The 21711-nt window shown below is 39.5% G+C and overlaps 1 protein-coding gene across 3 annotated transcripts; it reads right to left on the reverse strand.

Annotated features, from left to right (window-relative positions):
* LOC131248860 (ETO1-like protein 1) lies at positions 1-21179 on the reverse strand. Of its 3 annotated transcripts, none has more exons than XM_058249350.1 (6): positions 21013-21179; positions 19965-20142; positions 18126-19853; positions 17356-17647; positions 3052-3361; positions 1-535 (listed from the first exon to the last, which is right to left on the reverse strand). In XM_058249350.1, exons 2-6 carry the CDS (start codon positions 20087-20089, stop codon positions 315-317), a joined length of 2676 nt encoding a protein of 891 aa, XP_058105333.1. In that variant the 5' UTR covers positions 20090-20142; positions 21013-21179; the 3' UTR covers positions 1-314. The 3 variants fall into 3 exon arrangements, with proteins under 3 accessions (XP_058105333.1, XP_058105332.1, XP_058105331.1); XM_058249349.1 differs by having other exon boundaries at positions 19965-20319; XM_058249348.1 differs by having other exon boundaries at positions 19965-21179.
* Between the last annotated feature and the right edge of the window lie 532 nt (positions 21180-21711).

A 21711-nucleotide genomic window follows, 5' to 3' on the forward strand; every position in this document is an offset into this window, starting at 1 on the left:
TTAGAGCAACTTTTGGTATTATTAAACCAGAAGAGGCCTAAAAGGAACAACAGTTAGGATTTTTCCATCTAGAATATTCTCAGTACATCAGAATCCATAGGGCCCGCCATATCAACGGTTTGGATCACTGAACCATGGGTCCACCAGTTGTTCTTCAAACTGGAAGTCATATCATTCATCATTTTGAGAAAGATTTGGCAAATTGAGCCCACATCGATTTTAACTGGAAAATCTTAAGACATGCATAAATTACACAAAAATCAAAAGAGACGCGACAATGACAATAGGGAACTACATCAAACTAGTGTACATTTTCAAGGTTCTTGGCTGTTTACACGGCTGCGAAGCTCGAGCATCTCTTGGTGATTGGGATCAACAGACAGCGCGGCCCGGCAGTCCCGAAGGGCACCCGTTACGTCCCCTATGTGCTCATGGAATGCGGCCCGTAAATGGAGGAGATGAAGGTCAGCTTTGAATGCAATCGCCCTTGATAGCTCTGCTATGGCCTCTTTCTCCTTGTGGCTGTCCATCAGCACTGCATCCGCACCAAGTTCCATGTCAGCATATAGAGGAAAACTTCATATAGATTATGAGCTGATTGGGGTAATTATAATGCAATTTCATTATAACATCGAATCCAACTCGACATTGGTTGTGATAAACTCAGTTGAATCATGGTAACGTTTTCTTTTGTTAAGCTAATCAATTTAATAATTCATGGCAATATTCAAAGATAGACTTGCATAGAGATCATGAGAGAGGTTAAAACTTTCTCGGGTTGTGTCACATCTGCATTCCTTCCTATACACGTAGGACACACATCCGGATTGTTCATTTGGTGGGTACTACCACGGAATGGCTCTACCCCAAATTTTCATTGACCAGACCATTGTTCTAAAACTCATTGACACGATTCGAAACTCAACTCGGCAGGATTTCAAGCCAAGTCATTTGGAAGCCCAGTTGTGTGAGTGACTCAGCCTGACTCGCAAAGAGTTGCCAAATCCACTTGCTAACTCAGTCTGGTGACACAGGCTGAGTCAATCATCTTGTCAGACTGCTTGTTCATTAAAATTTAAAAAATAAAATAAAAGAAAAGAAAAAGAAAAAGAAAAGGAGAGAGAGAGAGAGAGAGAGAGAGAGAGGAACATGCGGGAGTCAAACATGCAACCTGTTGGGTGTTCCATATCCGTTACGATACGCCCGTAAAGGCTGATACGTATAGGTAACGACCATGACCGTCACGCGATACAGGGGTGAAACGGGATGGTTTTTTAAGACCATATCAGCCGTTACGGTGGTCGTAAAGGCTGTTACAAGGCATAACGATCGTTACTTCCGTAAAGGTCAAAAAACGACTGCTTTTTTTTTTTTCTATGTAAATAAAAATTTCTCATTTTTTCTCTTTTCTCATTCCAAAAGCTCCCCTAGATCATTTTACAATTGATTCCGACCACTCTTATTATAGTTTTTAATATTCAAACTGTAGATTGAAGTGATTTGAACAAATAGAACCTCCAAAGGCCATTTTTTTAATTGAAATAGTATTTATGCATTTTTCTGATTTCTAGTGTGCTTGATTGTGATGTGTAAACATTAGAGACTTATAATCATGTTCACAAATTCACTAAACAACCCGATACTCTCACCAAAGAGTAGACCATTACACTGCCATAAATATGTTCAAAACAAAAAATGAATGCGTATTTAGAATATTTACATTATTCTGGATTTTCTAAATAATTTTTCAGAATTTTTCGGACAAATCTAAATTTTCAACCATTACGATCCCATAACGGTCGTTACACCCCCGTATCAGCCATTATGACCGATACCTGTATCAATAATGGTGGTGACCGTTACGGCCACCGTTACCGATACGGAATACACGTTGCTGCCAACAAGAGAAGCGGATTGCGTGGTGTGCCACCCCACACACCACTGACCTTGGCGGTACCCAATGGTGGGCCCCACCATGATGTATTTGTTATATCCACGCCATCCATCCATTTTGCAAGATCATTCCAGGGCATGAGCCCAAAAATGAGGCAGATCCAAAGTTCAAGTGGAACACATTGAAAAAAAAAACAGTGGAGATTGAATGACTACCATTGAAAACTTCTTGGGGGCCATAGAAGTTTTGGATCAAGCTGATATTTTTTGTTTTCCCTTCATCCAGGTCCGTGTGACCTTATGAACAGGTTGGATGGCAAACAAACATCATGGTGGGCCCTAGGAAGGTTTCAACGGCGACCGTCATTGTCCCCACTACTTACTGTGGTGTGGTCCACTTGAGCTTTGGATCTGCCTCATTTTTGGGCTCATGCCCTAAAATGATCTTGCAAAATGGATGGACGGTGTGGATGTAATAAATACATCATGGTGGGGCTCACAGAAATTGGTGACATCAACACACCACCGAGGTCGGTGGTGTGTGGCACACTGCACACCACACAATCCACTTCCCTCAACAAGCAAGATATACAGTTGTTTGCTGCTTGTTTTCTTATTTTATAATAATTGCCAATTTCTAACTATTTCATTAGTTTTAACTGTTCCTAATATTTTTAGTTTATAGTCACCAACTATCAAATCAAGTCAGTTGAGTCAATCCAACCCGGATGAACAACAAGTTGAGTCCAATTTTCAGCATTTTTAACTATGGCACACAAAATCCTAAACTGCTGAAGGGAAGATTTACCGCTAAAACTGGACTGCTGGACTTTTTTTCTAACCATCTATTTTCCAGTCCTCGAAAGTCCACTGACAAATGATTAAGGCCATTCACTGATGTGATTTTGGGTATGGTCCACTAAATCAAGAGTCCAGACTGCTTCCATGTAGGAGTGCCAGATATCTATAAGAAGTGACACACCAAATCCTTTACCATTTTGGCAATTGGGTCTTTCACCTATAAATAGCTAAATCATGTATGTAACAATAACAAAATCTGAGGGGAAAAAAAAAAAGAAAGAAAGAAAAAATGCAGCTACTTTTGCAAATATTTTAGGCACAGATTGAAATAGAGGAAGATAAGGAAACGAATGTCACCTGCAGCTCGGTATCTGTACGGATAAACTCTGAGTGGATCTAATTGAGTTACCCTCATCAGATCTTCCTTTGTAAGATCGCGATCACAGTACTCGGACCGCTTCTCGTACGCCGATGCATTATTCCTCGCCTTATCAATCAACTTTGTCATTTCCGCGTATGCAGCACTTCTATCATGCTTTAGGAAGTGGACCCGGGCAAGGCCCTGGTGGGCCCTGGTGTGCCGGATTTTAAGGGCGCTGATGTAGCAATCGGCCGCCAAATCTAGTTTACCACAGTCGACGTAGACACTGCCAAGATTGTTCAAGGCCTGATAGTGGGAATTTACAAATAAATGGAACATCAGAAATATGATTTCACTAAAAGAGACTGTTGAAGGCCTCACAATTATATTGTTTACAGACAAATGACAAAGAGACATGCTCCAATGTTCCCAGAGCACTACAAGTTATAGTGCTCCTAGTCGCATTGGAACACTGGGACAATCCAATTGATTGATCTAGACCATCCATTAGGTCTAACATGGATTTTGTGTGCAAAAATGCAAATATTACACCAATCAGACAAACATAACCATCTGATCATCATTAGCATTTAATATGTATGGTCAAGATCATTTACACAAAAAATAGGTCTAATCAACAACCTAATCAATTTGTTTGTTGCGGCCTACCATAGATTGCTTACGATACTAAAGAATCACTATTGTTAGGACATCCTAACCAATCCATCCATGGCTCGGGGAAAAGATGGCTACAAAAGTAAGTACAAATCAGGGATGGATTGGATCATCTGATCAATCTGATTTTTACAGTGGCCCATAAAATGTGCTCTTGACTTAATCGTCAATTCAGATCCATCAATCAGAGATTCAGAAGTGACCAAACGCAATACAACTTATAGTGTGCTCTGAGAGAACTAGAGCATTTCTCAATTTAATAAAAAAAGGCCAAATGCAAGATATATTTCATTATATTTTCTTGTCGGCATCTTTTAGACAGCGCTCTGCATACAAAAACTGCTGCTTTTTCTTTCTTTCTTTCTTTCTTTCTTTTTTTCTCTCTTCTTCTTCCTTTTTTTTTTTTTTTACAAAAACTGCTGCTCATTCATTCATTTGGTGACAAGGAGTAGCTTAAAAATCTACACGGTAGTACCACAAACTTCTGCTTAGAACTGCATAAATAGGCTGCAAGAACCCTGTTAAGGGTGCTTGTGTGAATGTAGCACATGTACTTGAGATCCAGACACCTTATCAGGTGGGCCCCACCAGGTATGTGCTTTGGCCCAGAAATAGGGTCAGTCTGACCATCATGGCCACAAATGTACATGTTGAATGTGGAGATGAGCCAACTGAAATCATACCCCTAGTAGCCTTCACATTTCACAATAAACATAGCTGAGCAACTCAGCTATGAAGAGTCCCAATCACTGGATACAGATCTAGAAGCCGGAAAATCTTAACGGAATCTTCAATTAAGCTTAGATTGCAATCTATTTATTTTTATTTATTTTTGAAAGATAAGCTTAGATTGCAATCTTTTTATTTTTATTTATTTTTGAAAGGTAAGCTTAGAATGCAATCAGCAAGAATCAAGAAAAAAAAATGCCAATCAAAAGAAGCAAAAAGGAAGATGGCAATGCAAGTATCGGTCCAATGTGGGTTACAAAGTTAGCAACATCTCCAAAGCTTTTAATTGACACATGGGATATTCGACCATCAAATTGAACCTTCCATTCTTTTGTACAATTAGGGACAAGCCATGGTGCAAATATCATGCCAATCGGATCATCCTAAGCATCCAATCAATAGCATGGAAAATGGGCAGTCAAGATTGAGTGGAGAAACAAAATAGGTCCGATCATCATTTTGAACCATCTATCTGATAGATCCCACTTTCTATTTCCTTATTATTCCAAATAGCATTTTGATTTGATGATTCCAACTGTGCAATCTATTGCCCTCAAAGACAGACGGTTGGAACAAATTGGCCTCATTCATAGGGTTAGGATCATCCAATCAGTGTGAGTTTTGTACCATCGCTTGCTCCCAATGGTACTATTAAATGAACCATCCTGATTGACAATCGGGTGTCCGATGTGTCATTCAGAACATTAGCAAAATCCTTATGTGTCACACACTGGGTCAGCTAGTCCCAGCAATTTGGGATTGGCTTTAGGCATCCATATTTTGCCAATCAGTCCTAAGGCGCTATCCTCAGTAGGTGAACAAGCCTTGATATTCCTTCTCAGCACCTCAATCCAAGTCATTTTATGTCTTCCACTCATCCTATTTTCATGCCCTTTAACCCCAACCAAAGTTCCTTTTTATCAGAACCAGCCCCAGTCCTCGTTCCACATGAACGAACCATCTCAATATGCTCTAAATCATTTTTTTGTTATCATTCATTGTCACCACTCCTAGCTAATTTGAATGACCTCTTTGTTAATTAGTCTTTCCTTGTCTTCCCACACATCCACCTCATCGTCCTCATTTCTGCAATAAGTGTTGCCTGAACACATGGCATGGACACCAAAGACCCGTTTGGATACCACCAAATAAGTTAACTTTTCTACTTACAGCAGTAGATAAGTAACTTATTTCAGATAAGTTTGGTTTATGATTAGTTATAAGTAACTTTTTTACTTATTAAGTACTTAATCACTTCAGTTAATTTTTTTAGCTTTTCTACTTTTAATAAGTTGCTGAAGAGAGGCATAGAAGAGACAAAAGAGAGGAGAAGCTGATAAGTAGGTTGTTTACCAAACGTACTTATTTTCTTAATAAGTAGAAACTAAGATAAGTTACTTGTGGCATTAGTAACTTATGATCCAAAGGGACCCCAAGTGCCAAAGTGATATTTCCTTGGTAAGTGAACAGGTCTTTATATCCCTTTCACCGCCTTGATACAAGTCCTTTTAGGTCTTACACATAACATGGATGCCAAGTGCGAAAGTGATATTTTTCCTTGGTAAGTGAACAGGTCTTCTCCTTGCTTGCCTTCAGATGCCCTCTCTCTGTCTTTCGTTAGCTTCTTTTCTTGTCTTGTCTGGCTTTTCTTGTTTTGCTGAGCTACATAGTCTTCTTTCCACATGACCAAACCATCAGAATATGCTCTCCATCATTTTACTTTGTCCTATGAAGTATAGTGGGTCAAATAGGTTTCTAATAGAACGTTGTCACAAGTTTATCGCATACAACGATCACACAACACTCCAGGGACACATCTCCACTTCATTCACACAAACCTAATTCTATCAGAAACATCCTCATCAATCTCGCCATCCCTTTGAACAATAGTGCCAAGGTAACAAAACAAATTGCTTTTGAGGAATCTCTTGGCTATCAATTTTAACTAAAGCCTCAACTCTTATAATCTATTCCTCAATAAAGTTTGCCTTCAAGATACTCAGTTGTTCTTCTAACTTTTAAGCCTTTAGACTCTAGAGCTTTCCTCCAAACCTCCAACTTTGGATTTGCCCCTCACCATTGATCAACACCACATCACTCACAAACAACATACAACAAGGAATCTCAGGCAAGTTGAGATTAGTTGTTAATTCATCCATAACAATGTGATCCTTGATAAAGACGCAATGCTACCAGGAACTCATCAACTCACCACAGGCAATTCTCACTATTGAACAACAGCTTGATACATGCATTTAATGACGTCAGCATAACTTTTCTATGAATAACGAAGTTGGTGTATTTTCCACAAACAACATACAACAAGGAATCTCAGGCAAGTCGAGATTAGTTGTTAATTCATCCATAACAATGTGATCCTTGATAAAGACCCACTGCTACTAGGAACTCATCAACTCACCACAGGCAATTCTCACCATTGAACAACAGCTTGATACATGCATTTAATGATGTCAGCATAATTTTTCTATGAATAACGAAGTTGGTGTATTTTCCATGACTCCTTTCCTCATAACCTGGCACAGAACCACCTTAGGTACTCTATCCCATGCTTTCTTATATCAATAAAAACCATGTGAAAATTCCTCTCTTCATTTTTTCAGTCAATTATCTAAAAGTAGAAATTTTCCACGCTGATCTCCATGGAATAAAGCCAAATTGATGTTTTGATATCCTTGTTGATTGTCTTACTCTTTGTTCGACCACACTCCCCCTAGAGCTTCATGGTGTGAGTCATATGTTTGATTTCCAATAGATGGTGAACTGTGCGTCTTTTTTCTTGCAAATATGTACCATGATGCTTCTCCTCCACTCACTGGAAATTTTGACTATAAAATTGTGTTGAAAAAACTGATTAATTAACTAATGTGGTTTCACCTAGAATCTTCCACACCTCTATTGGTATAACAACTACCACATCCTTTAGTTTTCAAACCCTTGCCAGGGCTGCCTTTACTTTGGTGCCATCACAAGGAACACTTTTTTTGCAAAACTCAGATATATCCACACATCGAGTGGACCACACATGCTTTTCCATTTATCAATGGCTAAAAAAATTTTGATGGTGTGTAGCCCACCTAATGACTAGATATGGATGGTTTTTGCACTAGGTGATCCTCATTTTGGGGCCAATCTATTGGAAAGGTTGGATTTCACATACACTTAACCAGTTGGAAGTTATCTGCTCAGTGGATGGAACCTTGTGGTCCAACCAGTTTAACTTGAGACCACTTCCTTTTCCTTATATCATACTCTAGTGGCATGTGACGCTCCATATGCTTGCACTCTAAAAATTGTACATGTGGCATAAATGTACTCAATTAATTAATTAAATTATGGGACCCGTTGTTGCTAAGCCACAGTCCCAAAATCAAATTGTTTAAACAATCTTAACTGCTAATTTGTGGACACTTATTTTTTGAAATAGGACCATTGAATATTTTTCAATTCTTCATCGTCCAATAAATGTCCACCCAATTTGGGGCCAATTATATCAGTGGGATGAGTGCCAATAGATTGCATGAATTTGAGGCTGCTTTGGGCATCGAGTGGTCCCCAAATCAAAGACACCATTCATCTAAATTTAATTTCAATTTTTTCAAAAAATTTATTGGAGAAAATGATGTCAAATGGTTGAGGATGTGCATTAGTGGGATGGGTGTCATAGCTTGCATGAATTTGAGGCCAATTTCGGGGGGCATTTGAGGGGCCTCCCAAATTAGCAACACTGTAAATTTTATTTTATTTTTAATAATTACTCAAGGGAAGTTGTGTCAAATGCTTAGGGATATGCATTAGTAGATTAATGACATACATTATATAAATTTTGGGACAATTTGGGGGCATTCAAGTGGCCCCTAAATCGGCAACATTATTCATCTAAATTTAATTTCAATTTTTCCTTAAAATTTCTTGGGGGAAATATGTCAAATGCTTATGAGCATTAATGTGATGAGTGATATAACTTGCATGAATCATGGACCAATATGAGATCAATCTAAGCCTGTCAAATTAGTAAATCATCAGACAGGCCCAGATAGCATTCTTACCGACGAGTGGAACGTTACGCCACCAAAAACATGGTCAAAACCAACAAAAAAAAAAATACATATTTGGAATATTTAGAATATTTGAGGTTTTTTCTTGCAATTTTTTCGGATTTTTATGTGTTAAAAATATTTTTAAAAAATTAAAAATTAAAAAAAGACCGATACAGGGGTGTAACAACTATTACACCCCCATATCGGTAGCAACGGCGACCGATACAGCCACCGTTACTAATGCGACACACCTTGGCGGTTGCTCAGTTAGCGATAGAGTGTTTGACAAAGTGGGTGATGGAACTCAGGTCAAATTCTGGGAAAGATGCATGGAGTGGGGAGTTCTCACTTTGTTCAGAATTCCTAGTCTGGCTAGACTTTATTCTATTGCAAATGTATCCGTTGCCCATTGTTTCTTAACATTGGAGGATGGGAGTGTGTGGGTCCCTCCTTGTAAGGGCCACATGTTCGATGTGGAGAATGAAGAAATGGTGCGACTCCTTTCTCGATTGCGGGGGTTCAAGCCATCTGTAGGCATAGCAAATCGGAAGTCTTCTCAATGAGGTCCTTCTATACTCATTTTTCAGTCTGAAAATCATATTAACTGCTACTACACTAGTTTTGTCTGATCCTACAGTGCCCCTCCTACAGAATCAGCTTTTGCTTAGCTTGTTGGCAAGAATAGGGTCCTTATCATTAACAACCTTTGCAAAAAGGTTATGCTGCCGCAGAACATCTATATCCTCTGCTTCAAAGATGCGGAGTTGGTAGAACATATGTTCATCCACTGCCCCTTCGCCAGGGGTGTCTGGCCTGGGATTCTAGTTTCTTTTAATGTATCCTAGGTGATGATGAGCTCCATTTAGGGGTTGTTCTGTTCTAGGCACATTGGCGGTGCCAGGAAGAAGGGTAGGCCAAGGCGAAGTTTCACTCTGCTCGTCTTTCTTTGGATTCTGTGGGGCGAGAGGCATAACCATTGTTTCCATAATAGACGCAGCTGTCTGTTGGGGGCTATTAGTCGGGCTAAATTGTGTATCAAGGAGTAGCTTCCCTGAATGGCAGTCCATATTTTGTTTCCATTTGCTTTGTCCTTGTTGGCCTTTTGGCTTTCTTAATAATTATCTTTCAAAAAAATATACAGAAGTATGGTGCACAAGAGGAGCAACAAAGATAAAACACTCTCCCAATAAAAATCCCCTACATGCACAAGTAAAAAACAGAAATATACACACGCAACATTCTCTAATTCATAATTTTTGTCTTTTTTCTAATCATGACTAGATTGATTGAATAAAATGTTTATATCTAAAGATTGGTCAAAGCTAAAACTGTGAAAATGCTAAATGTGATGGAAGCTAAAATAGCAATGACAAATGCTTCCTTTAGAAGAAAGTAGGATCAAAACCCCCTTATGTAGGTGTTTACAATTGTAGATAGCAACTAGAAGTAGCCAGCAATGGCTACATATACAATGCTATGAACAAGGAGAAGATGACAATTGCTAAAGTCAACAATAATGACAAAAATGGTACCAAAAACATTGGAACATCATCAATCAGGGGTGAAATTCAGCTTTCCACTCTCCCCTGCATGGTTTTTTATCTACCCATGCATTTTTTTTTAAAGGATAACCCATGCATTTGTTTCGATCTGATGTTTCAAAAATTCTGGAGATATAGAAATTCATCACCATTCTTGAGGGATATCATATGGATGGACAGATTGATGCTTTTGAAGCGGAATATTAAGATTGATAACCTGAACTTTTGATTTTACAGTTTTTTTTTTTTTTTTGAAGCGTTCTTATTATTTGCATTCCATTATCATCATTCATAGCCCTGTCCCATCTTAAATTTCTAAATAATTTTGAAGTTTTGGGAAGTGTTTTGTGAGATTGTTGCAATCAAGGACCTTGGAATCAAATAGTGGAAATCACATAATAAATCCATCAGGTCATTCAAATACCATTTGTACTTCATAGTTCAATAGTTAGCATTTTTATTATATCATCATCAACAGCATCATCTAAAAGCCTTATCACAACTAATTGGGATCAGTTAATGGTTCTAAACGTCGTAATCAGGGCTTTACTGGCCTCATCAAAAAATAATACAATACGAGCATCATGTCCGCATCAAACCATATCAGCCATTTTTTAAAGCAAAAAGATCAGTCTAAAACTATCAGAAAAAGGGAAACAAAGAAGTTTAAGAATCTATCTTTGGTGTGTTTTGGACATATGTATAATGGTGTATCAGACCATTCTTTGATAAGATTTGTCAACTTGACCTGCTAAAACCCAACCAAATACACTAGCCATAAATCTCCTTTTTCTTTGGGTGCAAGGAGGAGGAGGAGGAGGAGGAGGAGGATGAGAAGCAGAAGCAGAAGAGGAGGAGAAGGAGAAGGAAGGAGAAGCAGAAGAAAGGAGAAGGAGGAGGAGGAGGAGCAGAAGAGAAGGAGAAGAAGCAGAAGCAGAAGCAGAAGTAGAAGCAGAAGGAGAAGAAGAAGAAGAGGCAGAAGAAGTAGAAGGAAGGGAGAAGGAGGAGGAGGAGGAGGAGGAGGAGAAGGAAGGAGAAGCAGAAGAAGAAGGAGAAGCAGGAGGAGGAGAAGAAGGAAGGAGAAGCAGAAGAAGAAGGAAGGAAGGAAGGAGCAGGAGGAGGAGGAGGAGGATGAAATATGATCCCCGGATTCAGGTGTGCACAATGTAAACCCATCGGATCTATAGCCCAAAACAATACAATATTCAAACTAATGAGACTGGAAAAGACAACGAAAAATCAAATATCCCGAAAGAGAGAGTATCTTAACACCTCAAATAGCGTAAAGCTTTTGATTCGAGAAGAGTGCGAAAGAACTTCACGAAGACCCCAAGAGCACCTCTCAAGTGATTTACGAACACAATATGAGTAAACGAACTAGAACTAGAGAGCATACCAACAAGGTGCCAACAATTATCCATCGTACAAGAAAGAAGATCTAATCCCCCAGGAGGAGGAGGTAAATTCTTTTTTCTGTTTTATTTATTTAACTTATGTGAAGAAGAAGAAGAAGAAGACTAGGAAGAGGTAAATTCTTTTTTCTGTTTTATTTATTTTAATTTATTTTTTATTTTTTATTTCCCCTTAACCACACCCTTTCCCTCCATCTCTTTCTCACTTTCTGTCCTCTTCCTTCATATCTCTCTCCCTTCACCACTCCACATGTCATACCCCCTTTACAAATTTTAGAAGGTTTATGTTATTCGGGGTGTTTTCTTTTATGATTCTATAAAAATTTACATAGTCCAGATTAAAGTCTTTTTCTCTGCTTCTTCAATAAATTTAGAAAGTCCGGATTATATTTAGATTAAGATGGTTGAGACAAAATATGAATTGTGTCTGCACAATTCGTGTAAGGGTCCATGGGCATACACATGGGAAAGTTATGAAGAATGTTTTGAAATAAAACAGAGCTGTCTTTGTATATTCCTGAAATGGGAATTCTTCTCTATTGGTACAATGCCACTAGAATCCTAGGGTGTGATGACTTCGACCCAGGTGAAGCAATTTCAATTAGTTGTCCTTCCTTCGGTCTCCCATGCTTTGATGTTAGTTTCTCATATTACAAATGGTTTCTTTCCTTTCAAATCTAGTTGTGTCAAGTTCACTGCATACTCGAAAGAAGTTTTCTTCTTTTCTTCCTTTCTTCCCTTTTTTTATTTTTTATTTTTATTTTAAAAAAGGTTTCTTATTTTCTTAGTGATCTTACTCGCATCTCTGAACCAGAACCCTTTCCAGCTCACCATATCTCACCTGCAACCCAACCTTGCAGTCAAATCTTGAATCCAGCCCTTAGAAATGATCTCATTCTCAGTAGCAGGCCCATCCCTCAACCCTAATCACAATCCCAACCCTCCTCAATCACAATCACAATCACAGCCCACATTTCACTCCTAACCCTAAATTCAAACCCCTTTCGGCCTTTCAATCAAACCCATCAGGCATACCTGTGCGCTCTTGCAGACACCCGGGCAGTTCTTAATTACATCAATTTTCACAGCTAAACCCATAACCAGTACTCAAATCTCAGTTACAGTTTGTATGCAGCTTTGACCTCAACCAATTTTACACAAAGCAAGTCTCCCACCTGATTCAATTTAATCCTAAATTGCAACCAAAATATGTTCTTTACTGGTCCATCTAACTGAAATTCTGTCAGGACCTCAACACAGCCCAAAAACATTAACTAAAACACCCATTTCCTTCATGGATGGTTTGGATTGGTACTATTCTGGATACGGCAAATCATTATATTAGATCTAATGTATTTATTCTATCTAATAAGTACCTTGTGTCAAAATTGAGAAACTCAGTAGCTCAAATCTTTAGTGTTCCCTTATTTACTACCTGTGTCTACAATTTCCACGGAATACTATCATCTATTGTCACTAAGAAACTGAAAGACACCTTCTTTTTTTGGGATAAGTAACACTGCCAGGGATTGAACCCTGGATCACTCACACACACGACACTGTCGCTACCAGCTTATCTAACGAGCAGAAGACAAACTGAAAGAAACCTGAGAAACAGATGAATGGAGGAAAAGCGAATGGTAAAAGAAAGATAGAAAGAAAATAATTTGAAAAATCTTATCTCATGATGATCACATCTATCTATTATGCTCTTCTGCATCTAGCATTGCATATACCTCATACAATAACTGTCCTAGTTCTACCATATCTTCTGTAGCATTTCTTTTGGAACACAAACACTTTTTTAAATAATGGATCTATTACCAGAAATTAAATGCACAATTTGCACTGTAGTCCTGCAGCATTATAACCCATATCTGCCCAACCGCAGTCCAATCATCCAAATTCCGATTCTACGGCCCATCATAGCAACCTAATTGCACCTTACCAGTCCATTTTACATCCCAGCACAACCAAAACCTTCCAACAGTCCTCTAGAATCTAGATCGACCTTTGAGTCCTTAAAAACTGCCCCAAAATCAGTTTCAAATCTTAGCCCATTTACTAATAAATCTGTCCTCAAACTATCACCAAAAATTCCCTTTTAACTGATACACATAACCAACCTATATACCTAACCCAGTCCTCCTTGGAGACCCAAAAAAAATCCCAACTTCCATTTCCCAGCCTTTGATCAGCTCCCATACTACAATCACCTGCCCCTATATCGTATTATAATTTACAAAAGAAAATTCGAAGCTAAAGAAAACTAAGGTAAACCAAGATAAAGATGAAAGGGGACACTTGACCAGAGCCAATATTTGAGGCCCAGCCCATTACATCCAAATTTACCCTTATAAAGACCTCTGAACCCTGCCCACTACAATTACAGAAGCCCTCCCCATAAGGCCCAAATGCCCTTCTCAACCATGAATGTACCCTCTTCTAACTCATATCCATTCCAAGCACTTCGAATAGTTTATCCCCACAAGAAACAGAACATCTTATGATCCTAAGATAAGGCTATGGCCATACGCATGGGACGGTTATGAACAATATTTTGAAATAGGGCTTGCAAACACTTATGAAGAATACTTTGGAATAAAAAGAGAGTTCTCTAGTGTTTTCCTGCAATGGAAATTCCTTCACCAGTGGTGTGATGCCACCTCATATGGGGATCCAAACTGCCTTCCTGAAATTTACTAGATTGCTCCTCTGTGCATTTCAATCACTCCAACCTATTTCTCCACCCCACCCAACCCCCCCACAAAATTGAATATTTTGACTGCCCAAACTAATGCCAAATGCTTCCTAATTAGTAACTACCCATTTACCCTTCTAACTAACTATTCAAAGGAAATCCCTAAACTACCCCTTCCTAACTTCAAACTTGAATTTCTTCAAGAGACTTCCCCCACAACTGAATTTCCATCCAAAGTCTCCCATTTACTGTTCTATCCCTAGATCTCTTGATCTCCTCATGCCACTTGTAATTTGCCTTAACCTTTTGCTCATCATCATCATCAAGCCTAACCCCAATTAATCAGGATTGGCTACATGAATCTTTTTCCACCATTCCACTCTATCAAGGGCCATAACTTCAGTTTTTTTTTTTTTTTCTTTTGGGTTAGCTTGTTAGTACACACCCATGTTAGTACACACACTCCATGTTAGCCACCCCCGCTAGGGATCGATACCAAGACCTCAAGTGTTGGTCTGCCAGTTGAGCTATGGATCTGGGTGTAGGGCCATAACTTCAATTAGACCATAGGTAATCAAGTATTTTCTTACTACCTCCACACATGTCCTTTGGAGCTTTCCACTTGCCCTCTTAGAGCATTCAATTTGTACAAAATCACTCCTAACCAGCGCAGTTCTTGGTCCCCATTGCACATGATCAAACCATCTAAGTCTAGTTTCCTTATCTTGTTACTTATTGGTGCTGCTCTTAATTTCACTTGAATGCATTCATTTCTAATTTTATCCTTCCTTATCATGCCCCTCATCCATCTCAACATCCTCATTGCAGCTATACTCATCCCATGGACAACATTTTGTCCTACAAAGCATGGCTGGTCTTATAGCCATCCTATAAAATCTCCCTTTCAGTTTTGAGTGGCACGCGACAGTCACATAAAACTCCATAGGCACATCTCTATTTCTTCCACCCCGCTTGAATTCTATGGGCAACATCTTCTCAATCTCTCCACTCTCATGAATTATTGACCCAAGATATTGGGAGTGGTCATTTTGGGAAATTTCTTGATCAACGATCTTTACTAATTCCTCTTTCCTACTCATATTGTTACTAAAATTGCACTCCATATAATTTGTTTTAGTTTGACTAATTTTAAATCCTTTAGATTCTAAAGCACCTCTCCATAAATATAGCTTTGCGTTTACGCTCTCATTCGTTTTGCCAATCAAAAATATGTCATCCGCAAACAACATACATCATGGGATCTCTTCCTACAAATGCCTCGTTAACTCGTCCATAACCAATGTGAAAAGGTACTGGCTCAATGACAACCCTTGGTGCAAGCCTACAATAATTGGGAACGGTGCAGATTTCCCAAGAACATGCTATCCTAGCAAAGGCCAACGAAACGCTGGCTTTCCATAACCTTCTGATTGCTGCATCCGAAGACCTGGGGTGAGGATATGAGCTAAAGATTTAACTAGAAATTTCCCAACTAGTTCCTTTGTTCAGATTCGTCTATCGCTGCCTTCAAACGGAATGTACACCCAATTCGCTGCTCCTTCAGGTTATGACAAAAGATTGGCCACCAGATAATTTCACCATTTTGCCTTTGGTAATAATCTAAAACTTCTTCACCATTTTGCCTTAGGTACTAATCTAAAGCTTTTGCCTTATCGACTGTAATAAGGAAAATGACTTCGACCTCTCTCAAAGCAGAGAATCTCCACACCACAGATCATTCCAGAAACTTATTTTTTTCACCATTACCAACCAAGAAAAAGTGCATTGCTAAAACAGATGGCCTGGAAGGCTGGAATTAGTTTGTTAGAAGAATGCAATTGGTTATCATTGAACCATGTCTAGTTCTATCAACAATACAATTTCAATGAGTTCTAAAAATATTTGCAATTCAAAAGTCTGGACAGTCTTTTACCCTGCCTTGAGAACATTGATGTGATATGGATACTCTTGGTTTTAAGTCGCATTTGAATTTCACATATTTTGTAAATTTATCAAGGTTATGCTTCAATATCAATTAATGTAAACAATTTATGAATTCCAATTGCACAGTCTGTTTGGAGTCAGGTGAAGTTATATCTGAAGGAGATGCTGACAGCATGTGACTTGCTGTCAGCATATCCCCTGCAATGTAGCAAATTTACCCACTCTTCTCTTGAGAATAAATCATTTACCTTTTTCTACAAGGTTTTCACATCCGGGTTAATCACCTGCAGTTTGGTAGCTAATGGAAGCTGAGATGGCATGTAATGATTGCAAGAAATCATCACCCCCTCATACTAAACAGGCCCTTAATCTACTATTTGATGCAGCATTACACTAACCAGTTTGCAAGTTTCCCTCCTGATTACAGACATTGCCAAAAGGAATTTTTGTGCTTATATCCCTTCATTCTTTTGTTTTTCCCCCTTTTATATTCCTCTATTCTTCAGTTTCTTTTCAATTCTCAGCATGTGAATGGCTGATTGAAATTAACAATATGACTTGAAGAAGCATGTATAGTAGCTAAAGTGTTCTCTCATCATAAGATTAAGGATGTAGATTACAAGCACTGACACAGATTAACCTTTTTTTTATCGACTGGTACTGACAGAGATAAACTGGCAAAACATAGGTTGCAGTTATCAGATACAATTGGCCATTTCATTCATTGTACCATGGGTCTCAACAGTCAACAAGGATCAATGTGATAACCTTTGCCAGTCCTCTCTTTCCTACCTATGAGAGTGTGGTACTCCTATGCAATTAACAATAGTTCAAGAAACCCTGAAACGTCATAGTACAAGAAAACATAAGGAAGTGTTAATAGCTATATCATCATCATCATCATCTAAGCCTTATCATAACTAATCAGAGTGGGCTACACAAGTCATATTCCACCATTCGACTCTATCAAAATGCTTTTAGAGATATTTGAACCAAGGTTTATAGGAGAAAACCAGGCTTCTTAGCCACTAAGGTTAATCACAATAGTAATCTCTTAGAAACTATTTCCCAGAGGATCGTTATCTATTCCCTTGTATTATAAACAACAGGATGATTATAAGATATGAAAGTCTTTTCCAGTGGTTGCATCATGGCAGCTTGTGTGCTTTTGTACATACAAGGGCATTTTTGCACCCAAATAAATAGTGATGGAAAAGGTGGGTGAAAGAACTCAACATACCTGACCCTTGCGAAGCCTATCTGAAGGGCACTTCAAGGCATCTTCAAGAAGTGAAACGACAGTTTGAGAGCATGAAGAGTCGAGGCTGGAATCAGCCAAAGCATAGGCCTTCAAAAAGAAAGCCTCGAATGATCTTTGAAGGCGTATTGACTCCTCCGCTTTCTGAAGCCCTTCCTTGCAATGACCCGTATCATATAAAATCCATCCCTCGTAAACCAGACGTTCATGTTCAGTCGCCGCATGCTGGCGGGCCAGTTGCAGACTGCGCATGGCCGCTTCAGGACAGTTCAATCTGGTCAAGCACAACCAGATTTTAATTCATGCATAAACATTACTTTGCAACAACAATGAGCTGATTGAAATTGTAAATAGAGCTTTGCTAGGGGCCCACATGCACCTCTATCTACAGTCACGCATGACAAATCTGTACATTTGTAGGGCATCTGAGATGTGCAGCAGGTAGGCCTGACTGCATAGATAGACTGGCCTGAAAAACAGGCCAGTCAGCTCATAAGGTGGGCCATGCATGTACGAAAAAGTAGATGGTAAAAAAATCACATTGAATGACCAACGTGACCTGCCCGATGAGTAGACAGGCCTGATTATTGACAGGGCCATTTACTCCGGGGGAGCCTCCTGATGCGTGGCTCTGGTTTCCAGCATAGATGTCAGGCCATCGCATGTGGTCACATTTAGACCTTAGACGTGAGTGTGGGGTACCGAGCTTTAGTAGAACTTTTTTAAACATGGCGCAAGATAAAGGAATATACCTAAGGAGAAGCAAAGACTGTCTGAAGTACAGCACACCTTTCGCTGCATCTGACTCAAGCATTTGGTAGATAACAGAAAGGGAGCCAATGTCATCAACCGACGACCACCGCTCGTAAAGTTGCAGCCAACAATCTGCAGTCGTCCAAAGCTCAACATGCTCACGAACAAGAGTACGTAACTGGGATGCGGCTACTCGACCCTCAAACATCCTGTAATTGGGCGACAGCGTAAGAATTGCTTGAACATCACATAATGCATCCCTATAATTCTCAAGAGCCAGATAGAAACAAAACCGAAGCTCCAAGCATTCAAGCGCCAGCTTGAATCCAAGAACGCGGTTTATTTCATCAAGGGCAGCTTGTACATTTTGCTTTCTCATCAAAGATGCAGCTCGATACATGTAGGGGTAATTGAGCGTGGGCTCCAACTCCGTTGCTTTTTCAAGATCTTCCAGCTTCTCCTCGCCTTCACAGTACAAAGATCTCTCCTGATACATCCATCCAAGGGGGTTATAGGATGATAGCACAGAGCTCAGCTTCTTGTATGATGAAAGCCTATCTCCCTTGATAGAATTCACTCTAGCCAAACCAGTAATAGAATAAATGTGGCCTGCTGCAAAAGCATCACCAAAGAGGCGCTCTGCTTCATCGTATTCTTTCCTTAAAAGCCTCACACATCCCAGCTGATGAAAAGCCAACTGTTTTTGCCTGCTAGTCGTTGCCGACTCTACTAACCGTTCCAATAAACGCATTGTTATATCCGAACGCGGATCACCATTCATGGCAACCTCACTTAATAAACAGTAGAGTGAGAACGAGGCATGACCTGCCATAATTGATCTCTGCCATTTATTAGCATTGCAGAATATATTAACTACTTGCTCATCGTTCAAACACTCCGGAAGCTCATGTAAAAATACTTGCAGACACGAAGCGGCCAGGACAGGCAAGTTTTCTTCTAGTGCATATTGCATAAGGACGAATGCATCTTGCCTTGAGCAAACCAGTGTTGCAAGTTTCCGATCACAGGCATCTTTTAGCCTTTCGCAGCAGAACTTGTTAGCAAATATCAAGATTTCCAAGAAAACATGTGGAGGCAGATCACTCAAACTGCCTGTCTCACTGAAATCGCTGATGACCCTCATACCCAAAGGAGATATACCATTCTCGGACAAATCTATATCTTCCTGTAGCGACTCTGTAAAACACCCATTAAGCATGGCATTGAATGGAGCAGACAAAGATGCTATCTTCTGCCTATCGCAAGCTATCTTCTCTCCTCCAATACAAAAGAAGACTGTGTTGGAAACACATCCCACATTCAAATCATGGGTCTCAATCATCTCAACAGTTTCATTGATAGAATTGAAGTCCAACGGAAGCTGGGCCGAGATATCCACCGGCCCAAATTCCTGCGTGTATTCCCCGCAGGAAGCAAGCAAGTCGGAGACAAGCTCCTCTCCTTTCTTCTCGTACTTCAACCATGCACCAAACACAACCCTTTCATGGACAGTGCTTGACTTCTGCCAAGCAGAACGGAGGCTCCGTCGCAGCAATTTGACTTCCCCGAGACCCCTAAAAACTTGGAACTGTAGCAAGTAAAGGTCCGACCTTTCATGGGGAGAACATGATTCAAGTTCCTCATGAATTTGAGCTAGAACTTCTACATAATCAATGGGCTTAAAGAATGGGAGGATGGGCGGTTCGTTGACCTTGATGAGAGATTCACTACACGAATATATGCGAAACAGACAAGATCCAATTCTCAAAATAAATATGGAAAAGAGAGAACTATGAGAACCCAAATCAGGAAATGGAGAGAGGAAGAGAGCGACTTACATGGAAGAAGGTGAGTGAGAGGCGAATTTGTAGAGCTTTCCTCTCTCAACTTGGAGCCATGACTGTGGATTGAGGGCATGGAGTTGTGTTTCTTTGCAGGAATCAGGAAGGAAGAGATTTCTCATTGTGCATAAGTGATGCAACAAAGCCCAGATCTCCACAATCTCTAATTGGGTTTCTTTCAAGTACAAAACAGAATGTAATAAATAAAAAAGAAGACCCTGTTCAATAGCAAATCGCAAACTCTAATCGGGTTTCTTCTTGCAGCTGCCACCACATCAAAATTCCCAAAAAAAGGTGGGCAAAAAGGATCCTTTTTCGCTCACAAATCACAAACTCAATCTGGGTTTTCTTCCTACAAACATCAAAACAAAATTCAAGCAAAAAAAAAAAAGAAGACACTTTTCACTCCCTAACCACAAAATGTAAATGGGTTTTCTTCCAATTCCCCCTCTTCAAAATTCAAATAAAAGAGGAAAAAGCTTTTTTCACTCAAAATTTCTAAAATCCAAAGGGGTTTCCCCCCAATACCCAAAACACCAAAAAAGGACCCTTTCCTCTACAACTCAAAACACAGGAATGAAAACAAGAGATAACAAGTAATAAATGAAAAGATATATGGTTGTGGTGGTTTTCTTTCTTTTCTTTCCTTTTTTTGGGAGGAGGGGGGGAATAATGGCCTTTCTCCAATCAAAATCCTAAATAATTCCTTTCCATTCCATCAAAATCAAGGATCTATACATCCCAAAAAGGAAACAAAATCTATACCATAAACCACAGTCAAATGACTCTCTCTCTCTCTCTCTCTCTCTCTCTCTCTCTCTCTCTCTCTCTCTCTCTCTCTCTCTTCCCTTGCAAATTCCAAGTAAATCTCAAAAAACCCAACTCAGATTAGGCAAGATCTCTACCACCAAACCCACCAAATCCAAAGAAATCTTCAAAATAAAGACACCATAAAAGCAGAAAAACATGAACAGGAACCTACCTACCTTGCCTGATTCTCTAAAAGAAGAAAATAAGCAAAATTCCAAGAAATCCCATTCATTACCATGAATCTACAAAAAATCCATGTACTGAATTTCCAATCCCATGCAACATCAAACAGATGGAATCCAAAGCAAAAACCTCTGACTTAGCTTTCTTTTGTTCGATAAAAGGAAGAGTTTTCTTTTTTAATTTTCTTCTATCCTCTCTTTCTCTGTCTTTGGAGAGAGAGAAAGCGAGAGATTTCGTGTACAGTCCAGGAATTCCAAAATGAAACAGAGCGAGTGCACTTCTTTCCTACTCTCCTCTCGCACATGTTAATCTGAGCCGTTCATCTGAAGTATCCACCACTCTGAATTTTCTGTTTAAAAAGATCAGGCCCCTATCATTACCAACTACATCAAAATTAAAAAAATAAATAATTGGACGGTCAGGAGAGATTATCGAACGGTTCTGAACAGAGTATCCGTTTAAATCATAAGATGAGCCCGAATTATGAAATAAATACCCATCCCATGAGATATGCATGATGAGCGGACTGGATATATGCCATGTGTGAAATTTTTCTCACGTGTGAGACGCGAGTGCGAAAATGTGTACTCGCTCAAGCACTGAAGTGGAGGAGTTATTTCATTCGCTGGGGTAGTGCGACTCTCAAATCTCAACACGCGACTCACACTGTCCATTTATCGGACTCGGATTCGGTGGGGGTAAGTAACTGAGGACGCAACAAGCCTCCTGAGGAAACTCTGCGGGGTCGCCA

The sequence above is a fragment of the Magnolia sinica genome, chromosome 6 (assembly GCF_029962835.1).
Source record: "Magnolia sinica isolate HGM2019 chromosome 6, MsV1, whole genome shotgun sequence".
NCBI lineage: Eukaryota > Viridiplantae > Streptophyta > Magnoliopsida > Magnoliales > Magnoliaceae > Magnolia > Magnolia sinica.